The sequence below is a fragment of the Agelaius tricolor genome, unplaced genomic scaffold (assembly GCF_023055355.1).
Source record: "Agelaius tricolor isolate 1412-34295 unplaced genomic scaffold, bAgeTri1.0.p SCAF_17, whole genome shotgun sequence".
NCBI classification, from domain to species: domain Eukaryota; kingdom Metazoa; phylum Chordata; class Aves; order Passeriformes; family Icteridae; genus Agelaius; species Agelaius tricolor.
The window spans coordinates 4,168,446-4,186,541 of NW_027269277.1; the positions used below are offsets into that span (position 1 = coordinate 4,168,446).

At 43.4% G+C, this 18,096-nt stretch overlaps 1 protein-coding gene across 1 annotated transcript in view; it reads left to right on the forward strand.

Moving 5' to 3' along the window:
• The first annotated feature begins 2,537 nt into the window (after positions 1-2,537).
• Positions 2,538-18,096, forward strand: part of CHM (CHM Rab escort protein) — a 52,935-nt gene continuing 37,376 nt past the window's right edge. The window contains exons 1-2 of the mRNA XM_071442180.1: positions 2,538-2,664; positions 12,057-12,123. Coding sequence (XP_071298281.1) covers positions 2,616-2,664; positions 12,057-12,123 — 116 coding nt within the window. The 5' untranslated portion in view covers positions 2,538-2,615. The remainder of the gene's footprint in view (positions 2,665-12,056; positions 12,124-18,096) is intronic.

An 18,096-nucleotide genomic window follows, 5' to 3' on the forward strand; every position in this document is an offset into this window, starting at 1 on the left:
TCCAGTGTTTGATTTACTCTGTTAAATCTTCTTTATTGAATGTGCTTATTCATCCATGCAGAATTGGGTATGCTGCTTTCTGTTAATATGACATTGCAATTAAATAGCTAAAGAGAAAAACATGGCAAGACATTTTCTCAAGGTCCATGAAATTCTCATAAAAATTATTCATACTTACATATTTCACTTCTACATTTCCTGATACTAAAACTGCAAACTACAGAGAAATATTTTTGTGTTGTGTGGGACTGACAAACCTTGCAGTTAAAGATCCTGAATAATCATTTTTGTCAAATAAAAAGTACTAAGGAGGATTTCTGGTCCAGTGGATAATGACTGTCATCACGAAATAGGATTGCACTGATTGCATCTTATGAATGAAGCTAACAGGAACTCACAGCACCAAACAACAGCATTTTGTGGTGGGATAAATACTTAAGCACTTGAGAAACAGTAAGACATTGACAGTGGAATAGCTCTGCTCCAGTGCAGTCCTAGAGTTATATTGAACAGTAACAAAAGGGTTTCGTGATGGTGTTCGACTTTCCTGAGTGTGCCTCCCCTCAGCAGGAAAAGGGTGTGCAAGGGGAGTTTGTCTTATCTCATCTCACCAATTTAGTGATGCTTTGTTCCTCAGCACGAGACATTCAGGTCAGGGATGATCCAGCACTGTGAGAACTCTGCAGCTTTATTTCTTTTACATGGTAAAAAGTAGAAATGACAGCTCCATCCATGGAATTGCATGGGAGCTGCACAAGGGAAGTTTTAATCAAAATCAAACAATAAAACAATAGAAGTTTTTATCAATATCTTCCTGGGACAGCTGGAAACATAAATATAAGGAACATGAGACTTGATCATACTCCTTTTCTATCTGAATTCATAACTCCTAATTTTCTCTGTCACATATTTATCAGTGCAGTAAGCAAGTGCTGCTGTTTAAATCCCTATTTTTTGTTCTTGCATGGTTGGAAGTTTCCTGCTGGCCAGTCTTCTGTGCTGCACTCTGCTCCAGCACGTCTGGCAGTACCACAGGGGTAATGTGGCCTCTGGTTTCCATTAGTCACTTTTTACTATTTTCACTATTCTTTTGCTATGTGAGCAAGGAGCTTGTAATAAGGTGTTAACAGGCTGCTAGCTGGTTTATTGTTATTATTGATTTAAGGTGCTAAGACTTTAATATAATCATACACAATGAATAATATTAAGAGATTAGTTGAAAGCCATATAAGCCATTAAATGTAGCATAAAAAGAAAAACTTTCCAGAAATTTCTAGCATATTCTGGCACAGGTGTTCTGTGCTGGGTTATTTTGCCTACATTGCTGTATCTGGCTTTTTCAAATCTGTGATTTTAGTCCTGCTGTTCTTACACTCAGACTGGTGTTATGGGAGGGGCAACTCTGAAGCAGGAGATTCTGGATTTTATCCCTGATTCTCCCTTTTTTTCCTTGTAAGGTGAAAGAAGAGGCTGAGCAAGACTAAAGCGTGGCTTTAGGCTTCAGAGGGAAAGAAAGAGTTAATGAATGAGTTGAGAAAAAAAGAAAGGGTTTTGCATGCAGAGAATGTAGTACAGTCAAACATCTATCTGTTAATTAACAAGAAAGGACATGAAATTAATGACTGATAAAACTTTCTAACACTAATAACTTTCTTTTTAAATCTGTGTAACTTTCTTTTTAAATCTGTGTTCAATGTGGTGGCTAAAGGAAAAAATATTGCAATTGGGAGGAAGAGAACTTTTTAAAAATGATGATGAAAATATTTTCTTGGATATATTAATAAGGAACAGTGAGTAACAAGATCAAAAAAACCAATATAATTTGTTTTGGAAACAGTGAATATGCAGAGGAAATAATAAAAGTGAAATTTGTTGTTTCTGGGGAAATGGTCAGCCAAGAAACTTCAGTGGCGTTCATAACATGGTTTTGGTTGGAGGGACCTTAAAGCTCATCCAGTGCCACCCCTGCCATGACAGGGACACCTTCCACTGTCCCTGGGTGCTCCAAGCCCTGTCCAAGCTTGGACACGTCCAGGGATCCAGGGGCAGCCACAGCTGCTCTGGGCACCTGTGCCAGGGCTTGCCCACCTTGCCAGGAAACAATTTATAATTTCTTCCTCAAATCGACCCGTAAGTCATACAAAAACACACGTGCTTGCAATGAAGCGATTTGGCTCAGGACGTGGAATGCCGCCATGTGACTGTAGTTAAGAAGCTTAGTGATGGATGTAGGTGCTCGTAGATGTATCTATATATTCCCCACTGCATCCCGTAGCCTTGCTCCATCATGGCAGGCTCTGTGGATGAGCAGGACACCAGAGCAGTGAGGGATGGGGAGGCCGAGGGGCTGGCGGGTTGCAAGGGCACGGACCGGGACAACCCCCGGGCTGTCCCCGAACCCCGCGCTCCCTCAGGAGGGTCGGGCGCTCCCTCAGCCACAGCCGCCCCTCTCTCCCTCCCTCCCGAGCGCTCCGCTCCCTCAGGCGGGGCCATCGCTCCTCAGGCGGGGCCGCCCTTCTCTCCCGAGCGCTCCGCTCCCTCCCGCCGCCGCCGGAACCCCCGCAGCCGCTCCCGCCCTTTCCGCCGGCGGCGCGCGCGTGACGGCGCCTCCCAAGATGGCGGACAACCTGCCCACAGAGTTCGATGTGGTGGTGGTGGGCACCGGTACGGGGCGGGACGGGCACGGGGGCAGCGCCGGCCCTGGCACGGCCGAAGCTCCAAGGGGCGGCGGGGGGACGCGGGTCCCCGGCTGAGGGGCGACAGCGGCGTCTGGGGAGGGCGGGCAGGGTGTGCGAGTGGCTGCTGAGGTACCCCGGGGACGTGTCCGTGACATTGTCCCCAGCGCTGCCCCGGGCACCGCAGCCCCGCTGCAGGGCTGCTGCTCACACTGCCTGGCCAGGCGTGCTTGGAAATGGAGCTGTTACGGAGGGCCCTGTGCGGCTGCCCTGAGGAGGATTTGCCGGGACCCCCGGCCTTGTGACCGGGCTCAAACCTCACAAACCGCACCTGAGACCGGGGCCTCCTTTGGTGCCTCGGAAAGCCCGGTCTGACTGACTGGCAGCCCTTATTCCCGAAATCCCATCCTGCTGCTCAGGTTTGCTTTTGTGCAAGGAAAACAGCTCTGAAGAGCTGAAATTCTCTCTCGTTGCAGTATATGTGCTATAGGCTGATAATATATTTTTTACCATATCCTGCAATACGAATAGTTTAAGTTTTCAAAGTTGTTTTTCTAATCTCTGTGCCTGCTTTATAAATAACACAAAACTCTTTGAGTCTTCCTCATTAAAGCACATTTCTCTCTGTATGAATGATTGCATAAACCAGACACTTAATTCTCATCTTTCTGCACTGTCTGTATCCTGTACAACTTCATCCCGTTCAGGTGAATAATGATGGACACCTGGAGTGTCTCACTGTAACTTAGCACAATATAACTACAAGAGAAAATTTTAAATACTCCTTCAGAACTAAGATTCTTGGTGCTTGGGTAGCAAAATAGTCTTGAATTGTTGGAGTAGATTTCTGTTTGTAGAACCCAGTGAGAGTGACCTGGTTCAGATTGGTCTTGATAAGCCTTAAATTCAGCATGGAGCTCTAGTCTTAAAGTGCATCACTGTTTATAGGTCCCAAATTTACAGTCAGATTTGGTTTGCCTTTGTAAAGAGCTCAGGGTGTTGTTTGGAACACAAATGGGAAGGCATTTCTAATGTTACTGTTTTCCATGTGAAATTAGTAACTCTGGTTTTGGAGTTTGCTGATCTGTGAAATTATGTCCATGGGAGTTAATATTCTTAGCCCTTAGAAGTTGAATGAATGAATTTCTTAAAGAAATTGCTGATTTCAGTGTTCAGCAGAAAAAAGCAATCCCCATACAGTGTATGTATAATTGTTTAAAAGATTTCTGATTTATATCTGGAGTTTTTGAGTAATTATAAAGCCATACTGCCCCCATTGTTTTGACCAAAACTGTGCTAAAAACATCAAATTTAAGTTCTTGAGCAAATTAAGAGATCCCTTCTGTGTCCTAACCCTATTCTGTGGAGTGGTTTGCAGTAATGAATCTGACATTTTTTAGATGTGTTCAGATTTGAGAACATTTTGAGTGTGTGAGAAGGTTGGTTAATAGTGAAGCTGAGTATCCAACTGTAAGGATGAAATATTTAACACTGTGTAACTTCTGTGATTTTTGGGGATGATCCATTCTTTACTGCCATGAGGTAAATATGCAGAAGCTCAGAGGTTTATGAAAATGATATTAATGTTAAGCTATTTCCTATTCTAGCCATGGAGGGAACAAGGACTGTCTGTGCCACAGAGAGCAGGTCATGTGCAGCCATCAAACCCAATCTTCCCTGCTTTGAAGTGAGGTGTGATATTGGAGCTTTGGTGCTGCAGGAGGGAGGTTCTCTGAGCTAAATTCTCTGAAATATTGCTGTATTTGGGGGTGTTGATTTATATTCAAGGATGCCTTTTTGCCCACCTGGAGAGAGTACTGCTCTAACTGATTCCAAGATTCTGAGTTCTGCACTTCAGGAGTTGTTTTGTCTTTGCATTCCTTTTAAATAAGAGCATGCACAAGTGGTGATTAGCACTGGTGAGTGACTGAGGGTTTTTAATCTGTATTAAATGTCTCAGTATGGAAGATTGTTCAGAGTAGAACTTTCATCTGTCTTCTCTTTGGGAAGTGGCTCCTGAGGGAATATTTTTTCCCAGTCTTCAACTCTCTTGTTTCTCTTGCTGTCACCAGTTCTGAGTGTACCTATGAATATGCAATTGTCATACCATAATAATTACAATGTTTGTGTTTAATGGGATTTTTAATGCATAGTTGTATTAATTTCTGTATGTGTGGCCTTTTCCTGGTTTTATAACTCGTGCATCTATTAAATTTAGTAATTAGACTGAGTGGTAACATAAGATTTGAATTTGTTTTTATTTCAGGCTCATTTAACTGTTTCCCTGTAGTGAGCTTAGTGCAAATGGAACCTCAACTAAATTTGAGTCATCAGTGCTTCAGTTAATGCCTAGGTTCAATTAATTCATCAGTATTGCTATGGGAAAAGGAAGTTTTCTTTTAGAAGAAATTATTTTCCCTTAACTAGGATATTTTCTTGCACAAGGAAATTTAGAGCAAGGTGGATGTGGGTACAAAATTACTTCTGGTGGGTACAGCAGCTGAGGTTTTGCTACACTCATGGAATTTATATCCATGGTTCTAAAGGAAACTGGATTATTGCATGACATGAAACTGATGAGCAGAGCTTGAGGTTTTTCATGGCCAGCACAGCATGAGAATGGAAGCTGTTAGGACATTGTTTTGCTCTGTTTCCTTTTTTGTGGCAGCCTTGAAGTCACTCTCCCCTCCCTGTCTGCTCCGGTCTCTCCCATCCCCGTCCCTGCGTTTGGAGCCCAGTGCTGTGCCCCAGGTGCCCATCAGGCAGGCAGGGTGGGTTGGGTGGATGGTTCCTGCCAAAGCTGATATTCTCCAGCATCATCAGCCCTCAGAGCAGCTCTGCTCTTTGGGGAGTCTCTTCTGTGATTTTTATTGCTCTAGAAGCAGAACTGGGGGATGCTGGCAGACCTTTGTCCAATAGGAAAATCCACAGGCAGAACATTCAGCAGTGCTGAGTTTAGGGCAGAAAGGCCTGGAAGTGCCAAGATTTGCAGCTTTGTGGCTGTGCAGAGTGGTGTGGATACAGGTGCAGGGTCATGTTTGCCTTGGAATTCCTGCAGTGAATTGGATTGTATTCAGTGTGGCCTTCTTGTCTCTGACACTCCCCAAGAGCTGTGTTAACTGCTGGGAAAGTTGTAAAGGATATGGCTCTTTGAAAGGTGTTCTATTGACAAGTTTGTCTGCCAGTAATTCTAATTTTTTTTTTTCTAAAAAAGAGTTATTCTTTATAAAAGCAGTCACAGTAAATATTCTAGTTCTATGCAATTTTCTTTCCATTCTGGTTTTCAGTGGTTATAAATAACACATGAAATGACTTTCAAGGTAGAAAGCAGGAATCCATTTTGAAATATTCTATAAAATAAGGAGTGATTTATGGTTTCATATGATTTTGGCTGAAAGCACTCGGGCTTTGCCAGGTCATCAAAGTCCTGTCAGGAGAATCTATTATTTATTGTTAGATATGCTGGGAGTGGGGTGAGTACTTCATGTTTATCTTATGTAAGTGTAGTGTGTTAGGGAAAATCACTTCCAGATACTAACACAATTTTAAAAATATACCTTACAAGTAAACTAAGCCAAACATTACAGATGAGAATTTTCAACTAAACACTGAAGATTGATATAAAAAAAATAATAACTCCTAAGAGTTTCATTGTTGCAGGATATTTTTAGAATGTGACTAAAATCTTTTGTAATACATCATTTGGGCTGATATTTTGGTTGCATTATCTTATGTAAGTGCACAGTCTTCAGTCTCTATCAGTGGCTGGTTAGAGCTGATGAAAGCTCAATGGAAAAGCAGCTGAAGATGGATATTTTGGATGTCAGTGGTCACTTGGACTAACACAGTGGCCCTGTCTTGTAATGTTCATGTCTGGAAGGAGGAAATAGACCCACATTTTGTAATCATTTGTAGATAAGTCATTGCCTGTCCATTCAAATGTCAGACACAGTGAACACTGGCTCACAGTCCTGTCCTGTGTCCTCTCTGTGGCTGTCCCCTTCCAGTTTGTTACTGCTCTCCACATGTAAAGGTACCTTCATCTTCTTTACTGATTTTTTTAACCTGATTGAAATGCAGGGGTTGTGTTCTGGTCTGGCTTCCAGTGTGGATTTGGGGGTGTAGCAGAGGTGCTGTGGGAGGTTTAGGCTCCCTCTGGTAGCTCAGGTTATTTCCCAGGTACTGTGCAGTGCCCCTGGCTGCTCTTGTGGGAGAACTCATTGTTCTCTGAACCCTTTGTTGTCCTTCTCAGCCTGTGTTCTGCATCTTTTCCAGATCATATTGCTGATCCTACAGAATCAGAGCCTGTAGGACTCTACTGTGAAAAATACAGAGTAGGTCATCTGCATACCAAGGTGAAAAACTCCTTTAGAAAAAGGCTTAGTAAGGTACTTTGAAATTGCAGTGTGAATGAGGAGCAGTGGAGCTCCAGGCCTGTATCCCAGCAGGAAATGGCTCCAGTCCTGTGCAGGAGCTGCTCTGGGGCTGTGCCAGGGCACCCTGGGGGTCCCAGCCCCTGCTGCTACTGCAGGAGGAGAAGAAACTGCCTCAGTCTCCTTTCATGAAATGTTCACAGATGTGCAAGGAGAGCCAGCTCTCTTCCCATGGGGAAGCAGCAGTGAAAGCAAAGATCAGGCTCTGAGCTGCAGTTTGTGCTGGAGAACATTGCTTGGTGTGAGTATAATTTCTAGTAAGAAGTTAAATTTTTATTTCAAGCCTAGGTACTTGTATTCCTTTCCTAAATGTTCATTTACACCAGCTGTGAGATGGAATGCTTTTCATTGCACACAGTTATCTGTGTCTCATCAGAGGAACTTGGCAATTTCAGTGTAGGAGAAGAAACTTTTTACTTGAGGCTTCTTTCTTGACCAGTAACATGTTCTTACTTTTCTTAGTGGCTTGGCATTTCTATGCCATACTCTGTAATGCAGAAGTATTTTCTGATACTGCTCTGCAATATGAGCAAATATTAAACTTAATAAATTTTAATAATCTTTATCTTAAAATATTACATGCAAGAAGTATTTTAATTTGCAATTAATTATGAAATTATTTAAAAATTTCACAAATACCAAAAACACACCACGAGTATTTTGTAGTGAGCTCCTCCAGAGTCAGCTGCTCTTCTCTACTTACAAGTTCAGATGCAAACAGAATGTATTGCAGCTGGTGAACTGTCTGACTCCAGAAGATTGTTTTGAAATTGTCTGTGTTCCAACATTTTTATCTATTTCCCTTCAACATTTTATATTATGAAAAAGCCACTTGTGATTTATTTAGTAGATGGAGTGAAGCAAATTAAACATTTAAGCCTTTTCAAGATGGATCTTGTGTAATTCAGTAAAAACTTATCATCTGGATGCCTGCAAAGCAGTTTGCAGTGAACAGCTCAGCCCAGGGTGCTCCCAGAGATCTGGAGCTGTTTGGTTTGGAAATTGCTCAGGGCAGTGACTGCGTCCCTTGCAGGGCACTGCCAGAGGCAGCACCAGAGCTGCTAAGCAGGAGGCACAGTGTGTAAGCCTAAAATTAACTTTTGATCACACAGAGGTGAGTTATAAGTTTTCATTATTTTGTAAGACTTCAGAAATTATTTGGCTTTTAAAACTGAATTAAAGTTTTCCACCTTAGCGTTTATCTCTAATTTTATTGTATTGGAACTAAAAATAGAATTGGTTTTTTTGATAACTAAATAATCTGTAGCTAATTCCTCTGTTTCTTTTTTACTTCTAAAACACTATTCTAGAAAATGAGAGTATGGCTGATTTTATTTCATTGGGAATCTCCAAAAATTCATGTAATGGGAATTATCTTGGTCAGAGGTTACTGGAAACAACCGGATGCAGACCTCAAGATCAGCTTGCAGCGGGCACCTCTTAGAGATTGATGGAGATGAACCTGCCTGGGATGTGTCCAGCAGGGCTGGGATGGAGGCAGTGCTCGGGCAGTGGCAGCGAGGGTGAGTGCTGGGAGGGGCCTGTGCCTGCAGAGGAACCTTGCAGTCAGCACAGGAGTGTCCTGAGCCCGGTGCTTGTGCTGCCCGGGCCGGGCTCCCTCCTCCTCCTCCTCCTCCTCCTGCTCCTCCTGCCCCGGCCGGGCTCCCTCCTCCTGCCTGCAGCTCCTTCCAAGGCAGCCCTGCAGTCTCTCCCAGCACTTCCCAGGGCGTTGTACAGAAACATTGGTGCAAACCTCAGTTTCCTCTGCCTACTGAAGTGGCCATGCCGCCATGTTTGTTAGTTTAATTAGAGCTAATTATTGTTACAATTCAGTCTGCTTGCCACTTTGTTTCTTTCCAATGGGAAGCCTAATGCAGGAGGACGGGTGTGCCTTGTAGTGAGGATCCAAACACCTTTCAAAATCTGAATAGAATCCATTTTAGGGCTTTTGAGGAATCGAAGTTCAGATCAGGAGGCTGTTTCCAAGTAAGAACAGTTTCTAAAAGCACACATTCCTCTGTTGCTGGATTATCTGAAGGGAACCTGTTTTGCACAGCTCTGAGTGTCCTGTCAGAGGCAGCTCAGCTTTCCATGCTGTGATTCCATAAACTGCCATTTCTCTAAGCAGGCTTTTCCAAGTTAGTTTTTTTCCTAGATAGAGAAGGACAATGTATAACTGTGTTGTAATTGTCCAGAACCCTCTTTCTTGGAAAAGGCTTTTGTTCAGTAACCACCATGCAATAGAGGTCACAGGTAGGAGTAACTTGCATTTGACAAAGCTGCCTCTTTTCCCTGTGCCCTTGTTTCTGTTGGAGAAGAGAATTCAGAAACTGGTGTGTTTCAGAATTCAGAACTGCCATGTGACAGTCTTATTTATTTCTTGGATTTCCTGAGGTGTTGTCCCAAGAGCCAAGGGTCTCCTGTTCCCAGGTTGTTGGGAGCCTCCCCAAAAGCTGGGATGTGCTGGCCACACTCCCACTCTCACCACTGGGTATGTGGGGGACCACGCTGTCTTAGGAGCACAGGGTTGGTGAAGAAAATTGATGCCAGCTTTCAAGAGCAAGGAAGCTAATTCAGGGAACAATTTCATCCAAGGTTAATGGAAGAACAGACCTCCAGCACAGTATCAATTGGATCAAGCTTAAAGCAATCAGTTATGCCCTGGTAGCTATAACTCGGCCCAGGTCAGCCAGGCAGCACTGGTGATGTTTTACAACACTTTCTCAGTAGCTTTTATCAATAAGGAAGGAGAAACAAGTTTCTCAATTCCATTTCTAGAGTAATACTCTCTGTGCCCCAATGAGGGAAAGAAAAGCTTTTTTGGGAGCTCCAAACACAGAGTAGTTGTAGATTCTATTCCAGATGGTTTATAGAGGGAGCAAAATGAGCCATATATATAAACATGGGGGACAGCTGAGTGTGGAGCTCTCACATAATGACTGTGTGCTGCCAGGGCCTCATGGCAGTCCTGAGGTGTGTGCTGCACTGAGGTATTGTCTCCTTGCTCACAGTGGTCTGTGTTATGAGCTCTTGGTTCCAAAAATTCAACTCTCAAGACTTTTGGCCTTTCTGGGCTGTGAAACAAACATCCCAGGAACTGCTACAACTCTTCATCCCTCCTTCTGCCCCTGGAGGTTAATTCTGTGTTAAACCTTCACTTGCTGTGAAAGGTCAGCAGTGCAAAACTATTTTCATTTTTTCTGCTTTCTCAATTCAGCAAAGGATTTTTTTTTTAATCTATCAAAAAAGTAATCATTAAAACCAGAAATTTTGAAGGGAAGTTGTAGCTATTTTCCTGGAAAATTTGCCATCCCTGTCTTACACTTCCTTCTTTGTATGGATAGAAATATTTATACTTTTGGACACCACCATGGAACTGCTCTCCCAAAAACTGACCATTTATTTGATTTGGAGGGAGGTCAGGAGGGGCAGATGGTGAGGGCAGAGGTTGCACCTCTTTATTTTGATGGTTGTGTTGGACTTTGCTGGTTTGAAGAGTTGGTGAAACTGTGGCTGGGTGTGCCCAGCTCCCAGGGGATGTTTCCTAGACTGAAGGTTTATTTGTTGGTGAAGGCCCTGTTCTGTGTAAGGAACAGACAGCACAGGCCTGGATTTCTGCTGGGGATGATGTTTGTCATGGAGTGAGCCAGAGTGGATTGTGCCCTTCCACAGCTGCTTTTTCCCCTTCCAGTTCTGTCTCTGCAGCTGCTTCTGGTGCTGCTGGAAATCAGATCAGCCAAACGCTCCTTGCACTTCTTTAATCTCATCCCTTAATTGAATACATGGCCTTAGTGTCTTTAATACCAGTCCCTAGGATTTTAATTGCTGATCCTGATTACTTGCTTAAACAGCCAACAGATCAGTGAGAAAGAGATTGGAGGGCAGTTAGTCCACAGAGCTCAGGTGGTGAGCTGTCCTGCTGTTCTGAGCCTGCTCCAGGCTCCAGGCCTGTAACTGGGTGAGCTGTCCTGCTTTTCTGAACCTGCTCCAGGCTCCAAGGCCTGTAACTGGGTGAGCTGTCCTGCTGTTCTGAACCTGCTCCAGGCTCCAAGCCTGTAACTGGGTGAGCTGTCCTGCTGTTCTGAACCTGCTCCAGGCTCCAAGCCTGTAACTGGGTGAGCTGTCCTGCTTTTCTGAACCTGCTCCAGGGTCCAAGCCTGTAACTGGGTGAGCTGTCCTGCTTTTCTGAACCTGCTCCAGGCTCCAAGGCCTGTAACTGGGTGAGCTGTCCTGCTTTTCTGAACCTGCTCCAGGCTCCAAGCCTGTAACTGGGCATGTGGAACCTGGTGAGTGGGAGCAGACATTACAGAACAGCCCCATTTATTTATTGAGCTCCAGTGGGATCCTGTGTCATTCCAAGCATGTATTGCTGGTAGAGATACCACAGCCTTTTGGTGTGCTTTTTTGCTACATTTTTTCCTAAATATAGGGAAAACATACTGATTTGGTAGAGTGTAATTGCATAAGGTGGGAGATTTTCAGAGGGATACCACTCTTAAGGACAATCACAGTCCTTTTGTTCACTTTGAAGTGACCAGAAATGCCCTCAGGTAATGCCTATGTGCATTACCAAGGATGTGGGTACAGAGCACCCCACTAAGCTTTGGCTGTCATTGTGCTGGCAATTACTCAATCTGATTATGAGAGCAGCCTGTGGAGAGAAGATGCTGGTGCCAAACTTTAACTCAGTTGTGTTTGCAAGTGGTATGTACCATACAGTTATTTAAAAAATAAAAATAAAGTTGCATTTAAGAGGGTCAGCAAAATGTTCAAGAGCACAAAATAGCATTCATTATTTTAGTAGCATGAGACTGTTAACAATTTCAGCGACTCAGATTGTAAAATTTCTTTTGTTTGAGCTGCCTGCTTCTGACCAAGTTGTACCATTATTGCACTTTCTCACATATCATTGCATGGTGAGTTCTCAAAGCTGCCTGTGTCATTGCAGGTCTGCCTGAGTCCATCATTGCAGCAGCGTGTGCCAGAAGCGGCCAGAGGGTTCTGCACGTGGATCCGTAAGTTACTCCAGTCATTTCCCTTCCTCAGCTAAACCCACTGCAGGGTTTCTGTGCTCTGTCAGTGTGGGCTGCAGGACTCCTGTCTCTTCATCTGGCACCCAGTAATGTTATGTTTCTGTCTCTGCCTTATTTTGGGGGAGTTATTTCCATCAATAGAGCAGGCAGTTTTTGGAAGCTGGCTCAGGGATTTGGAACATGAGTGCTGTGGTGAAGGATGCTGTGATGGCTCCTTTGCTACAGGCAGGAATGGCTGCAGCTTTAGTGCCCTTGCTTCTCACTCTTGGCAGTAATTATCCCATTCTCTTGGTGGGAATGACTTGTGTTCTTTCAGGTTTTTGTTTTCATTGGCTATCAAAGTCTGTAATAGTGTTGGCCACTGGAACTTTGATTTCTGTTATCCATGCCTGTTTTTAGCTATGATGAATATTACCTTTTAACAAAGTAAATTGTTCCCTTCATTAATGATCAGAATTATTAATTAATTTTTTTCTCAGTGTATGAAGAAATGAGATTTGGGGTTACTGAAATAGCTGTGTTAGATGTGCTACTCTGATTAATCTTTGCAGGGAACAAAGGCCTGAGTTTAGTCAGGCACCAGGTATTGCTCACATATATGCATAAAGTCTTTGTTTATAGTTTACTTGCTCTCATTACCTTGTGTACCTTGTTTTATTACTTTTAATCTCCAGCCATGTTTGCATTTATCATAATATACTGCATAGGTGATTATGGGAGATAGTTTTGAAGTGGCCTATTATAAAATACTGAGTTCTGAGTTTGATTTATAAACACTGTCCAAGCATTGCCATCAGCAGTAGCTAATCTTATTCAAAATAGTCACTTCACTGCAGTGTTGCCATAAATTGCTGTAGACTGATTTTAAACTGAAGTTAGCTTCTGCCAACTAGTAATTGAAGGAGCTCTATTTCTCTGTGCCAGCTATCTGTCTCAATAAACATAAAATCTGTGGTTCTTCTCAGAGAGCTACATTTGCTGTAGATATTAATGAGCTGTTGACATGTGAAATTTCAAGGATATTTGTTAAATGATTTAGAAAAGTAATTTGCAATTTAAAATGTGGAGATTGGCACTTAGTTTAAATTTGAAGCTGCTGGAGAAAGGTAGATCAAGACTAAAAGTGGATTACTTGAAGTGAATATGCTTCCTATACTAATTGTACACATGCAAAAGATTTTCTCCTAACCATTCTCTCAAGTTTCTGCTTTTGATTCTTTATTTCTTTGCCTCTTTTAATTCTGTATCTGTAGTTATGCACCAGTTTGGTTACTGAGGATAGGGCAGTTAGGGGTGAGGCACGTTTAGCTACATTTTGTATTTGATATTCAGCATCTGGAATACAACACTTGTAGGCTGCAGTTTTATTGTCTACATTCTTCCTCATTGACTTATTTATCTCTCCACACAGAATTTAATTCAAGGCAGAGGAGGGGCAAGATGCAGAATTTTAACTTCTCTGAGAAGTAGAGCAAGCTGGGCAGTTCTTGACCCCTGTTACCTTTCCTATTTTTTTGACTATACTTTGCCTGTCAAGCACTTGAGTGTTCCTTATGTCCAAAATTTTCTGTTTGAGCATCCAAAACTGTGCTGGGCCTTATTCCTGTACCTCCCCAGTCCAAGATCCCTGTTTGTAGCTTGTTCCACTTCCTGCTAGACAATTTGTCTCACTTTTTTTTTTTTTCCAAACTTGTGAAATTTATGTTTTAATAAACCCTGTGTCTTCATACAGCCCTCTTTCAGATCTTTAACTGCTGTGAAGTGAGGGAGCTGTGGGAGTACAGCAGCCAGAGAGCAAAACAGGTGCTTCTCTAAGCAGGTCAATTTCTTGCAAGAAAAACCAAGAAATTATTTAATTTCAATAAGGAGAGCTGGGCAAAAAAATTGTTAATTCTGGTATCTTTAGAGCTTTTTTGGAAAAAGTCTTTTTTCTGTTTCTTCTGGTTTAGGATACAATCTCACAGCAAAGGTGTCAGAGAGTAAAACATGGTCTCAGTTGGGCCATGGTAATTCCCTTTGGTCATGTTCATATCCCAGGATATAATATTATATAATGTAATGTAATGTATATAATGTAATGTAATGTATATAATGTAATGTAATGTATATAATATAATGTAATGTATATAATATAAATAATATAATGTATATAATTAATATAATATAATTAATATAATATAATTAATAAAATATAATATAGTAGCACAAGTGACTGCCACCATCACCCACTCTTTTGTTGGGCTGAAGGATCTCAGGAGCTGTTTGGGTTGAACCCCTCCTGGAAGCCAGGCAGCTCCTAAAGCCCATCACTGGGCCAGACTGGGAATCTCTGATCCATCTGTCTGTGCACTAATAGGTGGCACAGGAAACTTTATGGGTTTGAAACAGAAATCATTTTGTGCTCAGATCCTTGAAATCGATGTGGCAGTAACTTCCTGTGCAAAAGACAGCTGCTCTGATGGCTCAGGACTTCTTCTGGAAGATCAGGGCCAGGACAGTCACATTGAGGCAGCTCTGGGGGAAATCCTGAGGCATCAGCAGCTTCTGTGCAGCAGCAGCAGCAGCAGCTCTGAGTGTCACCCTGGGGGCTGTGCCATGAAGGGCCAGCTCCCCAACAGGCAGCAAATGTTCTGCAGCTCTTGGCTTCTCAGTGGGAATCTCCTGCTTGCACAAGTGGCCAGGTTCTAAAATTGCATCTGTCTGCAGAAGGGCACATGAGATATTTTCTTGGTTCAGGTTGCTAATCAGTCAGAAAAACTTTGTGATTTCAGTGTTCACAATTGGAATTTGCCAATTATTTCAGTCCTGGTAACTGAAGTAAAAAGTGAAAAGGTAACATAGGAGAAGAGAAAGGTATTTGCAGAGGTAAAATTGTACTTTAGCTACATTTCCAAAAGTTTGTAAAACTTTTTTCTGCTTTTAGCTCTGAACTGCAGATTAGAGATTTGAAAATTATGAAAGGAAAGGAGCAGTGTTGTAATTCAGGTGAAATCCAGGTAACACGGGAGGAGGTGAGCAAATACAATTTAGGAAATAATGTATGGTAGGGAAGGAAAACATCTGTGCTCCAACTTGGTAGAAAAAGTATTTTCCACCTGTGCTGTTGCACCTTCAAAATGATTCCTGTTCTTAGTTAGAGAATAATTGGATTATAACCCTAAAAAAGGGAGAGAAAATCCATCTTTGTAGTTTGCTAATATAGCAAGAGGGGAGCTTAGGCCTGGAGATTTTGGGACAATATTTTAGCTTTAATTAGGCTTTGATCTTGACCAGTACTTAAAGGAATTCCTCAGTTCATCTTCAGGGCAATTCTAACAGAAATACTTGGTTACAAAGGAGTCCTAATTGTAAAACCATTAGTCAGCTCTTCTCAGAATTCCTCTTCAAGACTTGCTATAAACTTTGCTCATTATGTCAGTAATCATGTCTGCTCTGTCTTCCTTCTGTAGTGTTTTCAGATGAGAAAATTAAGCAATCCTGATTCATCATGTAGTGCAGGGAAACTAATTAAAATTCCAGGATAAAAAAAAAAATCTGGAAGTTGCTACTTGAGGAGATGAATATTTGAGGTGGCATTACACACTTGGGGAGGGTGCTCAGACACCAGGAAAGGAGGCACAGCTGTGGTTCATTTTCCTTTGGAGAGGGCTCTGCCAGCTCCTCACAATGGATGGAGCTCCACACCAGGGTCATGCAGTGCTTTGTTGAACACTTTAGGTTGCCTCAAAACTGGGTAAAACAAATAATTTCGAAGGAAAACCAAGCTGATGAACAGAGGAGTGTTCACATGAAAGATGTCTGACAGCTCACAAACTTGTGTAACTTTCTGTGAAAATAATGTTAATTTCTCTTACTGACTGTTTGAACTTTAAATAGTCTAAATATGCATGACTTAATATAGGTGGAGAATCAAGGAACCCACTGCTAATTTTAGGCAGTTTTTTTCTGGGATTTCTGTGATCGTGGCATTGCTTGCTCCAACAACTATATATTGTATTCCATATTCAAGAAACTTGCAACCAGAGCAGCACTTTCCTGAAAAGAAATCTTCATGGCCATGGTTTTTGGAAATCCCAGAAATGATAGCTGATACATGGTTATTGAATTTTTTATTCTGTAGAATCTGAAGAAACATGAAAAAATTACCTTGCACCATTGACAGCTTAAACAAAGCCTGAAGTTACCATCCCATGCAACTGTCAGTGTCTTTTAGAGATAGAAATCTGACAGAATGGGGCATTTCATAGATTTAATCCTCATTGCTTTGTGTTCTGGATGGTACCAAACAGCAGTAGCTGTGGAGCTCACCATGTCAGTCACACAGAGTCAGGATGAGCTCCTGTTGCAGAGGGTTGGAGTTCCTGCTTGGGAGCATCTGCAGGAGGAGCTGTGCTGCTCAGGGCACAGATTGGTACCACACAGAACTCAAAGCAATGGGGATTCAACCTGCAGGAGGAGCTGGGCTGCTCAGGGCATAGATTGGTACCACAAAGAACTCAAATCAATGGGGATTCAACCTGCAGGAGGAGCTGTGCTGATCAGGGCATAGATTGGTACCACACAGAACTCAAAGCAATGGGGATTCAACCTGCAGGAGGGGCTGTGCTGCTCAGGGCACAGATTGGTACCACACAGAACACAAAACAATGGGGATTCCATCTGCAGGAGGAGCTGTGCTGCTCAGGGCGTAGATTGGTACCACACAGAACTCAAAGCAATGGGGATTCCATCTGCAGGAGGAGCTGTGCTGCTCAGGGCATAGATTGGTACCACACAGAACACAAAACAACGGGGATTCAACCTGCAGGAGGAGCTGGGCTGCTCAGGGCATTGATTGGTACCACACAGAACTCAGAGCAATGGGGATTCAACCTGCAGGAGGGGCTGTGCTGCTCAGGGCATTGATTGGTACCACACAGAACACAAAACAACGGGGATTCAACCTGCAGGAGGAGCTGGGCTGCTCAGGGCACAGATTGGTACCACACAGAACTCAAAGCAATGGGGATTCAACCTGCAGGAGGAGCTGTGCTGCTCAGGGCACAGATTGGTACCACACAGAACACAAAACAACGGGGATTCAACCTGCAGGAGGAGCTGGGCTGCTCAGGGCACAGATTGGTACCACACAGAACTCAAAGCAATGGGGATTCAATCTGCAGGAGGGGCTGGGCTGCTCAGGGCATAGATTGGTACCACACAGAACCCAAAACAATGGGGATTCCATCTGCAGGAGGAGCTGGGCTGCTCAGGGCATAGATTGAGTCCCCATTGCTGTGTGCTCTGTGTGGTACCAATCTGCAGGAGGAGCTGTGCTGCTCAGGGCATAGATTGAATCCCCATTGCTGTGTGGTACCAGTCTGCAGGAGGGGCTGTGCTGCTCAGGGCATAGATTGAGTCCCCATTGCTGTGTGGTACCAATCTGCAGGAGGGGCTGTGCTGCTCAGGGCATAGATTGAGTCCCCATTGCTGTGTGGTACCAATCTGCAGGAGGAGCTGTGCTGCTCAGGGCATACATTGAATCCCCATTGCTCTGTTCTGTGTGGTACCAGTCTGCAGGAGGGGCTGGGCTGCTCAGGGCATAGATTGAGTCCCCATTGCTCTGCTCTGTGTGGTACCAATCTGCAGGAGGAGCTGTGCTGCTCAGTGCTGCCCACACTGCAGTGCCAGGCAGGCCACACCACCATCCCTTCTTGGAACCACCTTTATTCAGTGAATGCTGCGTTCTGTTGTCTTTGCAAAGATGTCCTATTTATGTTCTTCACTCTTGCCTTGCAGGAGCTGAAAGACTTTTTCAGGTCAGTTTGTAGTCAGGAGCAATTAGGCAGTGCTCAGCAGACATCTGTCCTTCATATGCTAAGTAAGCAGCGAGGTCCAGAGCGGCAGCCCCTGGTGCTGAGCGGGGCTGACACTCCTGTGAAGTCTCTGTCAGTGCAGATAAGCCCTGTCAAAAGC